The sequence below is a fragment of the Chelonia mydas genome, chromosome 9 (genome assembly GCF_015237465.2).
Source record: "Chelonia mydas isolate rCheMyd1 chromosome 9, rCheMyd1.pri.v2, whole genome shotgun sequence".
Lineage (NCBI taxonomy): Eukaryota > Metazoa > Chordata > Testudines > Cheloniidae > Chelonia > Chelonia mydas.
Window position 1 is genome coordinate 62,006,854 of NC_057855.1, and position 17,571 is coordinate 62,024,424.

At 44.3% G+C, this 17,571-nt stretch overlaps 1 protein-coding gene across 1 annotated transcript in view; it reads left to right on the plus strand.

Moving 5' to 3' along the window:
- Positions 1–4,237: 4,237 nt before the first annotated feature.
- Positions 4,238–17,571, plus strand: part of LOC114020397 (hepatocyte cell adhesion molecule) — a 36,657-nt gene continuing 23,323 nt past the window's right edge. Inside the window, exons 1-6 of the mRNA XM_043522088.1 lie at positions 4,238–4,481; positions 8,948–9,023; positions 10,379–10,717; positions 11,660–11,929; positions 14,250–14,303; positions 16,100–16,165. Of these exons, the coding sequence (XP_043378023.1) occupies positions 4,461–4,481; positions 8,948–9,023; positions 10,379–10,717; positions 11,660–11,929; positions 14,250–14,303; positions 16,100–16,165 (826 nt within the window). The 5' untranslated portion in view covers positions 4,238–4,460. The remainder of the gene's footprint in view (positions 4,482–8,947; positions 9,024–10,378; positions 10,718–11,659; positions 11,930–14,249; positions 14,304–16,099; positions 16,166–17,571) is intronic.

Genomic DNA, 17,571 nt, shown 5'->3' on the forward strand with positions numbered 1-17,571 from the left:
CCTCTCCTAATTTACTGGCAGACTGGGCTCAAAATTAAAATACAGCATCACATTAAGACCAAAATAATAATTTTTCCATGCCTAAAGTTGACTTCACTGGAGCGGCATGTGCTTAGCATCTGCTAAAAACAAGGCTACTTATTTCGTGGCCTAATTCAGGCATTTTCTAGTGTGAAAATTTTGGCCAGAATTTAGAAGACCTGCCACGGACCATGTAAAAAGTGAGAGACAGAGCTGGGAACAAAGCCTTGGGCTCTAGTTAAGAAAATTTAAATTGCAATCTTTCCATAAATGCATTTTGTGTGGGGTTTTTTCAAAGCTTCTGTCAAGATTCCTTCCCCACTCTGAACTCTAGGGTACAGATGTGGGGACCTGCATGAAAGATCCCCTAAGCTTATTCTTAGCAGCTTAGGTTAAAAACTTCCCCAAGGTACAAACTTTGCCTTGTCCTTGAACCCTATGCTGCCACCACCAAGCGTGTTAACAAAGAACAGGGAAAGAGCCCACTTGGAGACGTCTTCCCCCAAAATATCCCCCCAATCCCTACATCCCCTTTCTTGGGGAAGGCTTGATAAAAATCCTCACCAATTTGTACAGGTGAACACAGACCCAAACCCTTGGATCTTAAGAACAATGAAAAAGCAATCAGGTTCTTAAAAGAAGAATTTTAATTAAAGAAAAGATAAAAGAATCACCTTTGTAAAATCAGGATGATAAATACCTTACAGGGTAATCAGATTCAAAACATAGAGAATCCATCTAGGCAAAACCTTAAGTTACAAAAAGACACAAAAGCAGGAATATACATTCCATTCAGCACAGCTTATTTTACCAGCCATTAAACAAAAGGAAATCTAACACATTTCTAGCTAGATTACTTACTAACTTAATAGACTTTCTGAGACTGCATTCCTGATCTGTTCCTGGCAAAAGCATCACACAGACAGACAGACCCTTTGTTTCTCCCCTACTCCAGATTTGAAAGTATCTTGTCTCCTCATTGGTCATTTTGGTCAGGTGCCAGCGAGATTATCTTAGCTTCTTAGCCCTTAACAGGTGAAAGGGTTTTGCATCTGGCTAGGAGGGATTTTATAGCACTGTATACAGAAAGGTGGTTACCATTCCCTTTATTTTTATGATAGCTTCTAATGTGTCAGAGGAATTTTGTGATTCTATATTTGATGTTAGGGCTACATTGTCTAACAATTCATAGTTATTTATTAAAACCTGTTCCAGGAGGTGAACATCTATTAACCTCCTTTCTGCTAGTGTCACAACTCAGACGCTTTCTATTTCTATTTAAAGAAATATTAAACAATACCTTTTTTCAAAGAAAAAAAAACATGTTATCAATTTCTTCCATTAATAAGACTGTGGCTTTGGTCAATTTCATTAACAGTATTATTGAACATGAAATATTGAAAGAATCCATGTAATAGTTTGATTCATAGGAACTTTTACAGAACTTGGGATTTTAAAGGCACAAAAATGGATCCATTTTTTCATGGATAATAAATGTTTGTTATGTAGGCTCTGATCCCACAAAGGCTTAGTTATGTGAATGGCCCCATTGAAGTCAACTTGCAAATGGCTAAGCTAAATGTGTCCATATATGCTTGCAGGACCTTAGGATACAAATTCATTCTTCGATGAACCATTAGAATAACATGGACTCGAGACATTCTCACAGTTGCCACCTCTTGGTATTGAGTGGCCATCAGAATCGTCCTTTGTAACAGCCATTTCTTTGTGAAGTTTGTCTTGTGCACCTGCAAGAAGCTTTTAATGATTCCTCTCCAGATCCTCTATAGTCTAAGAACTGCCCATACAGATGTTTAATTTGTGTAATGTTCAGCTATTCCTGCTTGTTGGAAAAATCTTCTGTTGCAGTCAAGAAAGGGGTCCTAACATCATAGAATCATAGGACTGGAAGGGACCTCAAGACGTCATCTAGTCCAGTCCCCCACACTCAAAGCAGGACTAGACCATCTAGACCTATCTAGACCATCCCTTACAGGTGTTTGTCTAACCTGCTCTTAAACATCTCCAATGATGGAGATTCCACAACCTCCCTAGTCAGTTTGTTCCAGTGCTTAACTGTACTGACAGTTAAGAATTTTTTCCTGGGTCCAACCTAAACTGCCCCTTGCTGAAATTTAAGCCCATTGCTTCTTGTCCTATCCTCAGAGGTTAAGGAGAACAATTTTTCTCCCTCTTCCTTGTAACAACCTTTTATGTACTTGAAAATTATCATGTCCCCTCTGTCTTCTCTTCTCCAGACTAAACAAACCCAATTTTTTCAATCTTCCCTCATAAGTCACGTTTTCCAGTCCTTTTTTGTTGCTCTTCTCTTTCTTCAGTTTGTCCACATCTTGCCTGAAATGTGGCGCCGAGAACTGGACACAATACTCCAGTTTAGGCCTAATCAGCACGGAGTAGAGTGGAAGAATTACTTCTCATGTCTTGCTTACAACACTCCTGCTAATACATCCCAGAAGGATGTTTTCATTTTTTTTTTTTGCAATAGTGTTACACTGTTGATTCATACTTAACTTGTGATCTACTATGACCCCCAGATCCCTTTCTGCAGTACTTCAACATAGTCAAAAGCCCATTGAAATCAACTGAAAGATTCCCATTATTTCAATGGGATTTGGATCAGGCCCCATACTAGCTAAGTTGTCTACCTGTTCTCTTTCTGCATCCAAATTGGCAACTGCTGGGAATACTGCTGGTTGTACCATTGTTCTCAAGGTGTTTTCCCTTTTGGGGGAATGGGGAGGGAAATCTGTCAGGATGCTTATGTAAGGGGACTGTTGTCCCCTTACTAAAACTCAGTGCGGGGGTTTTGGTTGCTAGCTCCCAGTACCAAAAGAAAGGGGAAGAGTTGATGGGAAATCAGGAACCTGAGACTGACAGTCCCCAGGAACAATGGGGAGAGGCCAATGCTCCAGGTCATCCTGATTGACAGGGCTGGCAGGCTAATTAGGAGGCCAGTGTGGGTCCCATCCTCCATGTGAGTGGAATTGTCTCGCTCAGACAGAGTGGGGCTGAGCTAAGGAGAAAGCAGGGGCCCAAGATGAGCTGGGGAGCAGAGCCAGGCCAGATCCAGAGGGGCCAGAATATCAGCCCAGGAAGCAGGTCAGAGTTGGGAGCAGAGTCACAGAAGCAGCCCAGGGAGAGAGCAGACCCTGTGCTGGGAGCAGAGCTGCAGCCACAGAGCCAGAGACACAGCCCATGGAGAGCAGATCCTGTGCTGGGAGCAGAGCTGCAGGCACAGAGCCAGGTGTGGTGAGCAACAGTGGCCAGCCAAGGGGGACCCTGGGCAAAGGGTCCAGCGCAGAAAGACACCCCCAGCCAAGGGTCCTTGCAGGCTAGACTGGGAGGGGGATCTTAACCCGACAGGAGGGCTGATGCTGGGAAGAAGTGTCCCACCACCCAAAGCCCGGAGGTGTGTGGCCACCGCCATTGGAAGTGTCCAACCCACAGCATCCCTGCAGCACAGCCAGGGCCTGAGAAGGCAGCCTGGGATCTACAAGGAACAGACTGTGAACTGCCCTGACATTCCAAAGACACTGTTTGTGATGTTCCCTGCCACAGAGCGGGGTGAAGTGTTTCCTTTAACCTTTCTCATTTTTCCTTATTCTTTTTTTTAAATGAATTGTTAATTAAACAACTTGTATTTGCATTAACTTGTATGTAATGGTCAGTGGGTCAGAGACGTGCCCAGGGCAGAGAGAGTACCCTGGAGTGGGGACACCCTAGCCCCTGTCCTAGGTGACCGCAGCAGGGTTGGGGGTCAAGCCCCCCAGGAATCCTGGGCCCAGCCTTGTTGGGGTTAGGAGGACTCTGCCAGACAGGAGAGTGGAAGGGGAGTCCTCAAGGGCAGGGAGGCCACTGGGTAAAGGAAGTGGGAGCGAGGACTCCGATCCTTTTGCTAGCCCACTGCACCAGGGTAGTGCAGAAGCCAGGAAAGTTCCCCACAGTAAGGGACCATTCCCCCGCTTACACTTAGTACCATGGTCAGCTGTCCGGTTTTAGGGATTGAGGATCATACCAGATGCCCTGGTTTTTGTACCTCAAAGGTGGCAATCCTAAAATTAGGGCAGCGTGACCAGCAGTCAGACCAGGGATAATTCCCACGGCCTCCAAGGCCCTTGTTGCTGGGTGGAAGGCATGGGTGGGGCTGGCCTCATGACCTCAGCCTCACCGATTTATTGTGGGGGCGGGGAGACAATAAGCCAGTATTTACTTCGCTGCTTCCTCGGGCGAGCTCGGAGTTCAGGGAGGTACCGCGGCTTGGCTCTGGACTCCACCGGAGCAGGGCAGGTTCTGCTCAGGACTGGAGGAAGTTCGTAGGCGGCTGCACCTGGGAGGTGCGAGCTGGGGAGCAGCCGATCGCGCTTGGCGGCGGCGGCGGCGGGAGCGCCGGGGAGCTGAGCCCGGCGAGGTCGGGCAGCATGGAGCGTTCCAGAGCTCCGGTGAGACCCCCTCCCCGCGCCCGGCCCCGGGGCTGGCTGCGAGTCTCCGCTGGTCAGCGCGGAGCTGGGGCAGGGCCGATCGCTAGCGCTCTGAATCCCCTGCCGGGCTGAGCCCTCGCGGGCGGGGATCCGGGGCGCAGCGCGTGCGGTGACCACGGCCGAGAGAAGTAGCTGCGAAGCAAAACCTGGTCTCTGGTCCGCTGCCCTTCCCCCAGCCCTTGCGTTCCCGGGCTGTGACTTTCCAGGAGGAGCGTCTCCCTCCCTAGGGGGGAATAGCAGTTCCTGGCTCGAAGGTGGGTAAACTGTAACCTCCCACCGGTTCCTGCTGAGGCCATGGCAGTCTCCGAGTGGAGTAGTTAGGGGAGAAATAAATCATCTCAGAGAGGGGAGGGAATTGAGCCATGATTCCAGGGGGTAGTTAGGCACTTGAAAACTCTATTTTTTTGCCAGATAATTTAGCAATTAGCTGACAGGAACACTGCATCTAATTCCTATACAAAAAAAGAAAATTAAATGAATATTAGACCCACTCAGCTCTAATTCTAACATGTTCTGACATCTTGCGGCAAGTCACTGAAGGGACACTGGTTAGATTTAATAATTTGATTAAGATGATGTTGAAGTAAAAAGAAAACGGGACAGAGTTTAAGCATAGAAGTTTCTGGTTATCAGGGAATAAGGTACAGATTATCAAGGGGTGCGAAATTCGGTTTAGGAGCGGGTGGCGTAAGGAATACATAATCTGCAGTCTCCCCGACTGGGGGTAAAAGGAGTGGGGCTTGCAGCTGCACAGGACGTGGGGCAGGGTCTCGTTGGAGTAGCTGCACTTCCTGCAACGCTTGTCTCGGTACCCGTGGCGGACGGCTCCTTTGAGCGGGACGCAGTTGAGCCGAGCACGGCGGATGAACCGCCAGGCGGCGAAATGGGTGAAGCCGCCCCAGGCGAGGAAGTGGTTGCTGGCGTCCCACTTGCTGCTCAGTTCGAAGGTTTTACCCTGGTCCGATCTCAGCTCTTGGAGGGGGGTGGGATCTGGTGGGTTACAGCAGGGGGCAAATACATCTGGGTTTTATATAAGAACATCAGAATGGCCATACTGGGTAAGATCAATGGTCCATCTACCCCAGTATCCTGTTTTCCAACCGTGGCCAATACCAGATGCTTCAGAGGGAATGAACAGAACAGGGAATCCTCACGTGATCCATCCCCTGTCACCCACTCCCAGCTTCTGGCAAACAGAGGTTAGGAACATGCAGAACATGGTGTTGAATCCCTGCCCACCCTGCCTAATATAGCCATTGATGGATCTATTCTCCATGAACTTATCTAGTTCTTATTGGAACCCTGTTATAGTTTTGGCCTTCACAACATCCTCTGGCAAAGAGTTCCACAGGTTGACTGTGAAGAAATACTTTCTTTTGTTTGTTTTAAATCTGCTGTCTATTAATTTCATTGGGTGACCCCCTCCTCCCCCCCCCCCCCCAGTTCTTGTGTTATGTGAAGGAATAAATAACACTTCCTTATTCAATTTTTCCACACCAGTCATGATTTTATGGACCTCCATCATATACCCCCTTAGTCATCTCTTGTCCAAGTTGAAAAGTCCCAGTCTTTTTAATCTCTCCTCGTACGGAAGCTGTTCCATACCCCTAATAATTTCTGTTGCCCTTCTCTGTACATTTTCCAATTCAATCTATCTTTTTTGAGATGGGGCAACCAAATCTGCACTCAATATTCAAGATGTGGGCATACCATGGATTTATATAGAGGCAATATGGTATTTTCTGTCAAATTATCTATCCCTTTCCTACTGATTCCCAGTATTCTGTTAGCTTTTTTGACTGCCACTTCACATTGAGCAGATGTTTTCAGAGAACTATCCACAATGACTCCCAAATCTCTTTCTTGATGGGTAATAGCTAATTTAGACCCCATTATTTTGTATGTATAGTTGGGATTATGTTTTGCCATGTGCATTATTTTGCATTTATCAACATTGAATTTCACCTGCCATTGTGTTGCCCAGTCACCCAGTTTTGTGAGGTTTCTTTGTAACTTTTTACAGTCAACTTTGGATTTAACTATCTTGAGTAATTTTGTATCCTCTCCAAATTTTGCCACCTCACTGTTTACCCTTTTCTCCAGATCACTTATGAATATGTTGAATAGGACTGGTCCCAGTACAGACCCTTGGGGGACACCACTATTTACCTCTCTCCATTCTCACCATTTATTCCTACCCTTTGTTTCCTATCTTGTAACTGGAGTGCCTGGCAATGCTTTCAAGATCATCTAAGGATCCTAATTTAATTTAATAAGACCTTTTTGTTATCTTAATCACCCTGCCTCTGTTTATACACAAAGTCCATGCCCCAAAGTCTGAGGCTGGGAACAGCACAGAACTCCTCTCATATCACACCAGAAATAAGCAGGTTTCAGAATGGAATGGCATTTTCGGCATCCTGAAGGTTGGGTGGGTGCCAATTACAGAGCAAATAAATCATGCAATGTGCTTTGAAAATGAGTTCTGCTAGCGGCCACTCTTCACCTGTGCAGGCATGTCTTGAAGCTATAATAATTACAACATCCTCTTACTGTCTTCTCATTTTCTGATTTTTTTTTTTTTCCCAAAATACTTCTTTGTGGAACTTTAGGGCCAGATCCTGCCTGTGTAGCTGGCATTTCCTGCACGCATAAAGTTAAGCATGTAAATAAGTGCTTGCCGGATTTAGTAAAACTGCAACCCTTGTACCCACACTTCATATTTAAGAATGGCTGCAAACATTTAAGCACTTTTACTTATGTGAGTAAAATTAACTATGTATTTATGTATTCAGGTGTTTGCAGGATTTGGCCCAAAGTTTAAAAAGTGAAGTGCTTTGAAAGCAGGAAATGAGTGTTGCAAGCTTTTTTTAAAAAGTGGATGGTACAAAACTTCAGGCATATTTATTTGTGCTGCAATCAAAGGTTTTTTGTGGCTATTTCAGGACAGAGTTTTGCCCTTAAAGTCTGTCTATTTGTATCAGTGAGTCACATGGTTAGGTTTCTAACTGTGTGTGAGCCATGCGAATGTAAGGTGCAAAGAAATGCACTTGCACGCACACTCAAATGGTAGGCTCAGTGTGGCCTCTGCAATCAGCCTGAGGCCTGGCTAAAATTCCTGGTTTTAAAGAGAAAAATAAACTGTTGTGCAAGCATTAAAATAAATAAGAAATTACACTTTGCATAATATGGTATTTTAAATGTGCAAACAGTCTGTCATTGTGTTATGGAGAGATGTCCTCTCTCTGTGGTTAAGGTGGGCATTAGATTCCTGTTATAAGAAAAGTCTTTATGTGCATGCATACTTCCCTAGCCTAATTTCTCCAAAATCAAACTGGTCCACTGGAAATGTCACATGCCACATCTTAGTCCACGGTAGAACTTACTTTTTCAAAGCTCGGGGCAAATTTTACTCATTAGTCTGAAGAGACGGGGGGCGCAAAAGCACGGTGGCGCTTCTGTCTGAAACGTCTCTCTTCCTTGCCTCATACAATATCCAAAGCATCTTGGCCTAGCCATGCCAAAAGTGAGCCATCCTGATGGGCCTGGAAATTGGTTCTCTTTGATTAGTTTTGAGGGAGGGATGTAGAGTGAAAAATTATTTAGACCTTAATCATAGAGTTTAAGGCAGGGGTTGCCGAACTTTTTGCCGTGACCCCATTTTAATTAATTATTTCCTCCCAGGACCACAGACATCATGGAGGATGCCATTTTGTAGAGCAAAATCGCATCTTCTGTGCATCATGGCCTCGCACGCACTGTACGTGAGCGATCATGCTGCGTAGTATCCTCTGCCCAGCCGCAACCCCATTTGCTGGTGCTATGACCCCATGTGGGGTTGTGACCCACAGTTCGGGAAACATTGGTTTAAGGCCAGAAGGGGTCACCAGCACCACCCACCTCATTGATACTATCCCTTATCAAACCCAACAGTGGTAATTAGACCCAGGGACACTCAGCTATTGTGTGCCATAGGTAGAGGAGAGGAGGGACCAAAGTGCACCAATCCTGCAATGAACCCCCCTGGGATCAACCCGCTTAACTTTACATGCTGCAAGTGCTCCTATTTGCTTCAGTGGGATTACTCCATTCATATAGCTAAGCACATGCCTAACTGTTTTTGCAGGATTGTGGGTTTAGATATAACGCCATTTTCACCTTAGTTTGTAAGTTTGCCTAGCCAATGAATTTGTATATGCACAAGTATGATACATATTATAGCTATCATTTTGACATACTGCATTCACACATTACTCTGACAATGACATTATAGAAGGGCTTTGCAGACTTTTGGAGTTTTCTGTTTTCATGGAGCAAGTAGTTTATCTTAATCTTCAGGCAGCACTGTGTAAATATCTGGTTCTACATACAAGCCTTTAAATATTTTACTAATTTTTCACTAAAACAACTTTGTTTCTTCCTCATAGCTGCTGGTTTGTTTTCTCCTCATGGTGTTGATCTGGGTCCATGAAATTCCAGCAGTAAACTTCACACACGTTACAGGTAAAAACTAATTCAAGCTGTCCGCATGCACATAGACAAGAATACGTAGCAGTGCTTGAAAACTACTGCAAAATGCCACATCACAGTTCTTGTTCATTGCAGTGTTCGGGTTGAGAATATAAGCACCACAGTCAGGAAATTCTAAAAGATAAATCTCCAAAATCAACTAATATTTTTAGGTGTCTCTGACCTTGGGTGCTTGGCCAGCACCCAAAATCACTAGTAACTTGAAAACGTAGGTCATGGTTCCCACAGCAATGCTGAAGGGATCCTTTTGCAGATGGCAGGTCAAATTCTGCTCTCAGATACGAACAACCATGGTTTATTTTAGTGAAGCCAATGGGGGGGTTGCAGAGATGTAGCTGAAGGCAGAATGGGGGCCCATGTAGTCGTAGTTCATTATTGCCCAATGCTGTTTAATGGCTATGTATCATGTTTGTGTAATGTGGCTGAGTTCCATGGTTATGGACATTGTAACAATGGAATTTCCTGACTTTTAGGGAAGGTATTTAAAAAAGAAAAAATCCTTCGTGTTAATGCATTTGCACTGCACTGTCCAGGAAGGTATCCAAATAACCGTGTGCTGAGGATCAGTTCAACAATGCACCTCAACTGATAAACTATGTGCAGCCAGATGCCGATTTACATCAGCTGAGCCTCTGGGCCATACATCCAATAGTATTACGGACACCTCTCAAGCTAAGGGAGAGTCTACACTTACTAATCCTCCTTGTCGCCTGTAAGGGGGGCACAAAGCACACATTCCAGACCCCCCCCCCTTTTTTTTTTTTTTGGAGAGCACTTACCCAAGCAGTAACTAGCACTAGGCCTTTTAAAACCAAAGAAAGACACTGCTGTCGAGTGCACCCATTTTTCAAGTATCTTCTAATGATGACTTGCATGACACTCTTTTATCCTGGTTTCTTCATCAGAAAAAATGGAATGATTCAGAAGAAGGAACTTTGGATTTTCCTGGCCCCATGTGAGTTTCTTCATATGAATGGGATCTAGCCATGTATAACTTAATTCTCTCCCCCAGCCCCCAAAAGAAAATCAAAATGGTTGGAATTAAAATAATATTTCAAATTTTTTTGATTTACCAAATGTTTTGAAAAATGTTGTTGTGTTTGGCTTAAACCAAAATGAATTTTTATTTCCTGATTGCCAGTGATTCAAAAAAACCCAACCTGTTGTTCACAGAGCTCCAGTTCACTCTAGTCTTGGCATGACTCACAGTGCAACTGAGCTGGGGGACACTTTCTGTGGTCAGAGCTGTTAGATCCCCAGCTTTCGCCACATGAAGGATCATGCAGAACAATAATTAACCTGAAATATCCTGTGTTCTTGTCTTTCAGCACGGACTCTTTCTCCATGTTACTCTGCTAATCTTACACCAACATCAGACAGGCTAATCTGTGCTGTAGGCTGCACTGTGGTGTTCTCTCCACCAGGCCTGAATTTTAGCACTGGGATTGTACGCTGGGATTATAAAAATGTCTCCTCCACAGTTCTGTCCATCTTAGTATATTTTAAGGACCAATCAAAAGTTGATTTGCATCCTTCATATAATGGGAACGTTGAGTTCAGCAAAACCAATTGGAGTCTCCAAATAAAATTGCAGTTGGGAGATGGAGGACTGTACAGATTTAGAACAAGCTCCCACGAAACTAATTGGTTCCAGCTCGAGGTTATTGGTAAGTGCTACAGAACTGTGCATGTCTATAGGTGCACCATGGGCAAGTGGAATGTAGAGTTACAGAGCTGTACTGATGTTTTTTCCATGGGCTATGTTGTGCATTCTTATCTAATTCAAGGGTTGAATAAGAATTCGTATAGACGTGGAGAAAGTTATCAAGACCATTGGATGTGGCAATCAGGAAGTGTCCTATAGGTGGAGCATGAATGGGAAGTTACCCTTCTGATTATGATGGGGAATTTCCCTCCAAACACCATGACTTGTCTTGTTGCACAATGGCTTATTTCATAATGCTCTACACCGATCAGATTTAGCTTTAGAGACAGGAGTTTTTTTGTTTGCACTGCTAAGCTTTTGATTTAAAAATATTTTTTTTTATAAATATTGAAGGGTTTTTATTTCCTGAAACTTTGTTTTTAAACTGTGCTGTGCTTGCCCAGTTTTGCAAAGTGGTGTTGTGATTTGGGGGTGGAATTTTTGGCAGAAATGTTGCACTAATTTTTAATGACATGAGAGACAAGTACTTTTTTAATTCTCCCTTGGTTTTTGAAGCTGAGTGGTATTGCATAAAGCTACTGTGCTTCCTTCCTGCAAATACAGAAGTAATTTATTTTTACAGGTGCATAAATCTGCTTTGGTTGGAAACTAGGAGTGAGATTATAAACTCTTTGTCAGGAACAGTCTTTTAGTTCTGTGTTTGTACAGTGCCTGGCCCAGTGCATACCCCCTCTGGCCCCCCCGTTCCGGTGCCCCTGGTTAAAACGCACTAGGGGACATTACAAAGAGAGCACTCATTACAGTATGTACAGAGACCAACTCCCACCCCCCCAATTTTATATAAAACTCAAATTGCTAAAAACACCCCCCACCCCCAGTGAAATTAATAAACCCTTAAAAACAAAGGCCTTATTTGGAAATGTTAATGTTTCCTCTCGCCCAGAGCCCTTGTCTCAGCCAGAGCTCTGGAGCAGCTCTTCCTTGGTGGGCTCCACCACCGAATTTGTCTGTAAGGTTCCAGTAGGGAAAGTTGATTCCTATCAGTGGAAGAAGGATGGCAAGCATCTCCCTGAAGACAGTCGCTTCCTGCTCTTTCAGAATGACAGCATGTTACGTATACTGAACACAACACTGTCTGACAATGGGGTGTACACCTGCGAAGTCAGCAATCAAGTCAGCTGGAATGAAACCTCCCTGAAACTAGACATCCAGAGTAAGTGGGCATTTAATTTTAATGCAAGAAACAGAATTGCCAATCAAATCAAATTCCAGTAACAAATGACCCCAATGGTATTTCTGGGTGGGGTGGGGAGCGGTGGTGAAGAGGAGGAGGAGGAGGAAAATGATCAGAGGTTGTTGAATAACACTTGGTTACATTTTCAAGAAGATTGATAGATTCCAGGTCAGAAGGGACCATTGTGATCATCTAGTCTGACCTCCTGTGTAATATAGGCCAGGGAACTTCCCGCACAACAATTCCTAGAGCAGATCTTTCAGAGAAACATCCAGTCTTGATTTAAAGATTGTCAGTGATGGAGAATCCACCACGGCTTTTGGTATAGTGTTCCAGTGGTTAATTACTCTCTCACCATTAAAAATTTACACCTTTATGTCCAGTCTGAATTTGTCTAGCTTCAACTTCCAGCCATTGCATTGTGGATATGTTGGAGCTGTGCACTAGTGCTGGTTGAAAACTTACAATCGAGTCTTTTTAGGCTAAATAAAAATTTTTAAGCAAAAATTTTCAATTCCCCCCAACCCCCACAAGACAACCTGAAAAGTTTAGAAGGGGTGTGTGTGCGCGCGCACGCGTATGTGCACATGTGTGTTGTTTTGAGGAAAAGTCAAAATTTTCTGCAGGATTTTTTTCCACCAATCTGCTCTATTGTTTATCTATTGATGCACAATTGCACATACATGTAATTCAGTGCTTCAGAGCATAACACTTATTGTGGTCCTAAATATGGCCCTGAATTATCAAAACACTCAGCAAAGCACTTAAGCACGTACCTAACTTTAAGCATTTGAGTAGTCTGACAATGGGATTACTCGCATTTTGAAGATAAGAACATGCCTAAGTGCCTCTTTTATTTTAAGTGGGTTATCTTCACTTGTGGACATTAATTTAAAGAGATGTAGATGTAGATGCACCCTGAAATAATCTAACACCTAAACCAAGTATCTGTGCTTAGGTGATATATTTGCACTCAGAAGTAATGAGGATGTATTTAAATAAGCCTGAACCAACCTGTCCAAATCTAAATATACCCAGAATCTGAGAGAACTTGAGACCCATCCCAGACTTTGTGCTTGAGGCTTTTGTCTGATTAAACCACTTTGCAATACTTTGTTCATGGTTTCTTACTAATGAAATTACTACAGGATTTAGGTGCCTAAATTTAACTCTTGGCACCCACATTTGGAAAAAAAAATAACAAAAATACCACCCCCAAGTGTTTTGGTGCATTACTTGGCTTATTTTATTTCTTGAATGATTTGGCCATATGTGGGTTTTTGGGAGTGGGTGGGAGGAGTCATAATTAAGCCTGGGTGTCTCAAGTTCTGGTTTTTGTATGTTTTTATGGCTATTGAACTTTCACTGTAGGGTCTTGATGAAATAATCAGTTCATAACATATACACAGCTTTTCTCCTCCATGTACGTTAATTCCCAGATCAAGCAGGGGTTTCAGATCTGGGATGTTTTTCTGGGAATGACAAGCCAAAAGGCTGGAGAGGGACAAGCACATGCTGAGCTAGAGAGTTTGGTAATTGAGAGGAGCTTTTAGAAGTGAGTGAAGGGCAAGCCAGGAGACATTGTGAATGGGGTGTGGTTAGGGAAGGTAACATTTAGGGGGATGGACATGTGGCCTGTCCCCATCAGTCACCACTGCCTTCCAGCTTCCTCTTGGGTTCATTTGCTTTCTACGTTACTGATCAAAGCTGACCACAACAGCGTCTTCTATACTGGGCTTCATGTGTTGCCTTTTTGTCAGCTGCTGACACCTCTTCTTTCAAGGACTCTGGAGTACAAGTTGAAGTGTGGTGGCAGAAGGAGGAGGTGGGGGCAGGAGATGTGGGCTGGTGAGTGTGGACACCCAGAAGGACCCAGCACAAGACTAGCAGCTGGGCCTGGCTTTAGCAGTAAGGAGGGGTGGTGGGAAGCAGTGGTTGAGGAAGCACTGGAGGAACCCTGATGGGAGGTGGATGGCTAGTAACTCTCCCGAGTGGTTCTACTGAAATGAATTCAAAACTTTGGTCTAATCAAGTGTCTGGGACAGCCAGACAGCCCCAGAACAGCAGGTCATCTCAACATGGAGGGTTGAGTGATGGGAGCAGCTGGACTTCTGGGTGTGTGAGAGGCTGGTTGCAACTCTAGTTTCCAAAACCCTTTATAGACCAACATTTAATATTGAAATCTCTAAGAGTCAGGTCGCAAAGATTTGCTCGGGATTGGGGGCTGGAGGTAGGGAAGAAGATACTTTCTACTGGCCATGTCCCAAGTGAGGCTGATCTTGCAATATATTTTTCACAGATAATTCAAATGTAGTTGTGGGAGTCGTTGTGGTGATTGTCGTTTTTGTACTAGGTAAGTAATACGTTTTTTCTTTTTTTGTGGCTTCCTCTTTGCGATTGTGCCACTGGCAGTTCACATGGCAGATCAATTCCGGGAGGCTTGCCAAATAGAGATGGGATAAGTGACTCAGAAATAAATGCAAGTCGTCTTTACACTGCCAAATCTCACACACAGAAACATGGCTGTCACAGCTGCACGTATCAGTTCTGATTGTTACATATTCGTACATGTTGAGGCTTAAGGCCAAACCCGGGCACCAGCTGAAATTGACGGGACTTTGCCACTGACTCCACTTATGGCCAGATCTTTGCAGCAAAAGCATGATGATCTTTGAGGGCTAGATAGTGCCTAACCCCTGTCATGGGGGTGTGTGGGCAGGGCACCAGCTGCCTCCCCTCACCGTCACTTGCACTCCCTGAATAATGGACAGGTACAACTGCAGCCCCTGTGTCTGGGGAATCTGCAGCAGCCACATAGAAGAGCTGGGTGGACGGTCTCTAGGAAAAAGCCCCTGGACTCTCTGATCCCCTCTGTTCATCCTCTGAAGGAGGGCTGTTGTGTGCCCACATTGGCTGGCCCAGTCTCTCCCCCTCCCATTGTGGATGCTGGACCCACGGAGAGGCCTCTGTGAGTCAGAGCTGAGGGTGGGCGGTATCACACAGTAGGTCCTCTGTGTGCCCAGATCAGGGAGAGAGAATTTGGGGTCATGGGACCTAATCCGGCAATCTTTACTTGTGGGCCTTCATTGGGAGTTTTGCCCAGGAGTTAGCAGGGGTGAGTACTGCAGAATGTGTCCAATGGGATTTAATTGAAGCGGAAGTACCGTGCATCTTGGCTATGCACATTCCCAGCTGTTATGTTTTCCATGCCCCAAACCAGAGACCACGAGGGAACTCTCTAGAGCCACCCACGGTATGCTGTCTTATGCAAGAGCAGCCCCGTTGAAGTGGAGCTGCTTTCCCAGATGGAAGGCAGATTGTGGTATTACCAGCCCCAAGAGTTCAAAACCCAAGAGTGAGGACCAAAAAATAAAGAGTTTTAAACAATAATAAATGTGAATGAGGGGTTCTTTTGATTATTATTGTTTTTAATTTCTTGTTATGAGCCTTAGTTTTGTATCCTGTTTTCTGGCTTTTCTCTGTAACCAGAGGCACAGAAACGTGTGTGTGTGTGTGTGAGAGAGAGAGAGAGATGAAAGCTGAGATTCTCAGCTCCAGAAGCTGGGCTCTAAGGAAAACAATAATATCATAAGAGTGACCATGAAATCACAAGAGCTGGCAACTCTGGGACTGTCAGGGAGACTCCTAGCATTTTCTGTGATCTGCGCTTTCAATGCTAACCATTGCTTTAATCCACAGAGCCCTGCTGCCACTTGTTTGCCCTCTCTGTGGTGCTGTGCTCAGAGCTGCTGCGTGGCTCTGTGGCATGGGGAGTGTCCATGTGCACTTTCTCAGCTGCTGGCTCTCTACGCATCAGGGCTGTAGTATTTCTACTGAGTTTTGAGCCTTAAAAAGGCTTGCAGGTCCAGTCAGGAGGTGGCTGCTGCAAAGTGATGGGAAAGTTTCACCATTGACATGTTCATGAGGGAAAACAAGACACACAACAAATCAATCAAATCCCCTTTTTTGCAAGCGTAAGAGAGTGATTGCTTTTAAGTCCTTTACTTATATAGTTTCTCCGCTTTCCACACTCACCACTTCTAATTGCAACAGAAAGAGGAACCTGGCGTTTTCTGGGCTGTGCTGACCTGAAGTATCAAGTGTCAACTTTCAGGAAAATTACAACTACTTTTTGTTTTGGTTTTTTAGTTGCTGTTTTATATGTTTCAAGGAAACATCTCAGGTGTCCAACACAGTGTTTCTGTGGAGACTCTGGTAAGCTGTATTTAAATATCCTAAAATAATCCCTTTGCTTGCTTTGGGGGCTTGTGTTTTTTGGTAACTCCATTTTGTGTGTGTGTGGTTTTTTTCCCCCTTATTATTAAATCAGATGTTCTTCCAAGGAAAACTGTCCATTTGGAATCTACTACATCCCAAAAGATGAGTTCAAAGTGCCTACTTTTGCTCTGAGTCCCCTGCCAATCTTCTTCTTTTCTTTTACAATCACATTTTCCTGTGTGTATGCGCGTGCATGTATATATTTTCCATTGTGACATACCGACAGCAATGACCAGAAGTGCAAACTGCTGACTATACAGGAAAAGGGTGAAACCTGGCTAGATGAAGAGTTCTGACAGTTACACAAAGAAAACACACTGGAAACAGAGAAATGATTTTGCTATGACTTTTTAATCGTTACTTTGACAATAGTACGTTTAGAAAAAAACAACCCCCCCAACCACAACTTCCAGCAGAGTGTGATCTCTCTCTCTCTCTCTCTCTCTCTAAGTTGATGGTGTGCCTTCCATTTTTTTTTTTTTAATGGGGATGAGGGATTGGAAAGGAAAGCTGCTGCACAGCATAACTTTTGGCCTGATAGAGAGACATTTATAAGAATCAGAAAATATTTGGTGGGTTGATATTGGGATGCCTGCACGGAAACAAAGGGTCATTGTTACAAGAGACTTCCAAGCCTGCCAAAGTATTCCAACAAATGAGTGGCTCGATTTAGCTTCTTAACGCCATTTGGGGTTTTTCTACATGGGGAAATTGACCAGAATAACTATAGTAGAATAAACCATTTTGGAATAACTCCCTGTGTGGACACTCTCTTATTCGGGAATTCCTGAATTTAATCCACTTTTGGATTAAGCTAATCCAGAAAAAGGCACTCTTACTCTGGAATAAGAGCATCCACACAGGGAGTTATTCCAGGATAGCTCTAGTACTCTAAACTCAAACTGTGCCTTATTCTGGAATAACTTCGTGATATAGACAAGCCCTTTGTTACGTGTGCTGTGTGGCTCAGAGGAGTTTGCTGCTCCTGGATAAATACATCCGCTGTTTGATCATGGTTGAGAAATTTTCATAATGTGGGAAAAATGATTGAAATCTCGCTACAAAATCTGCTGGTGGTCTGTATTTGCATGGGAGACGGAGGGAAAGGGCCCCGTTCTCCACTGCCTGGAACTTTCTGCCAGCATGTATACCTGTGCCAACTGGATGTCAAATGAGTTGTGGTATTGGATGCACACAAGCCTCAAACATTGGGGGAATGTGGATGGAGGGCATGGAAAGAAGTGGGATTGAGGGAAACACAGAGCTGCTTGGCATGCAGGAGGAGGAGGGAATGGGGGGCATAGAACCCCTGGCAGGGGGGAAATTGCGGGGGGTGACAGAGA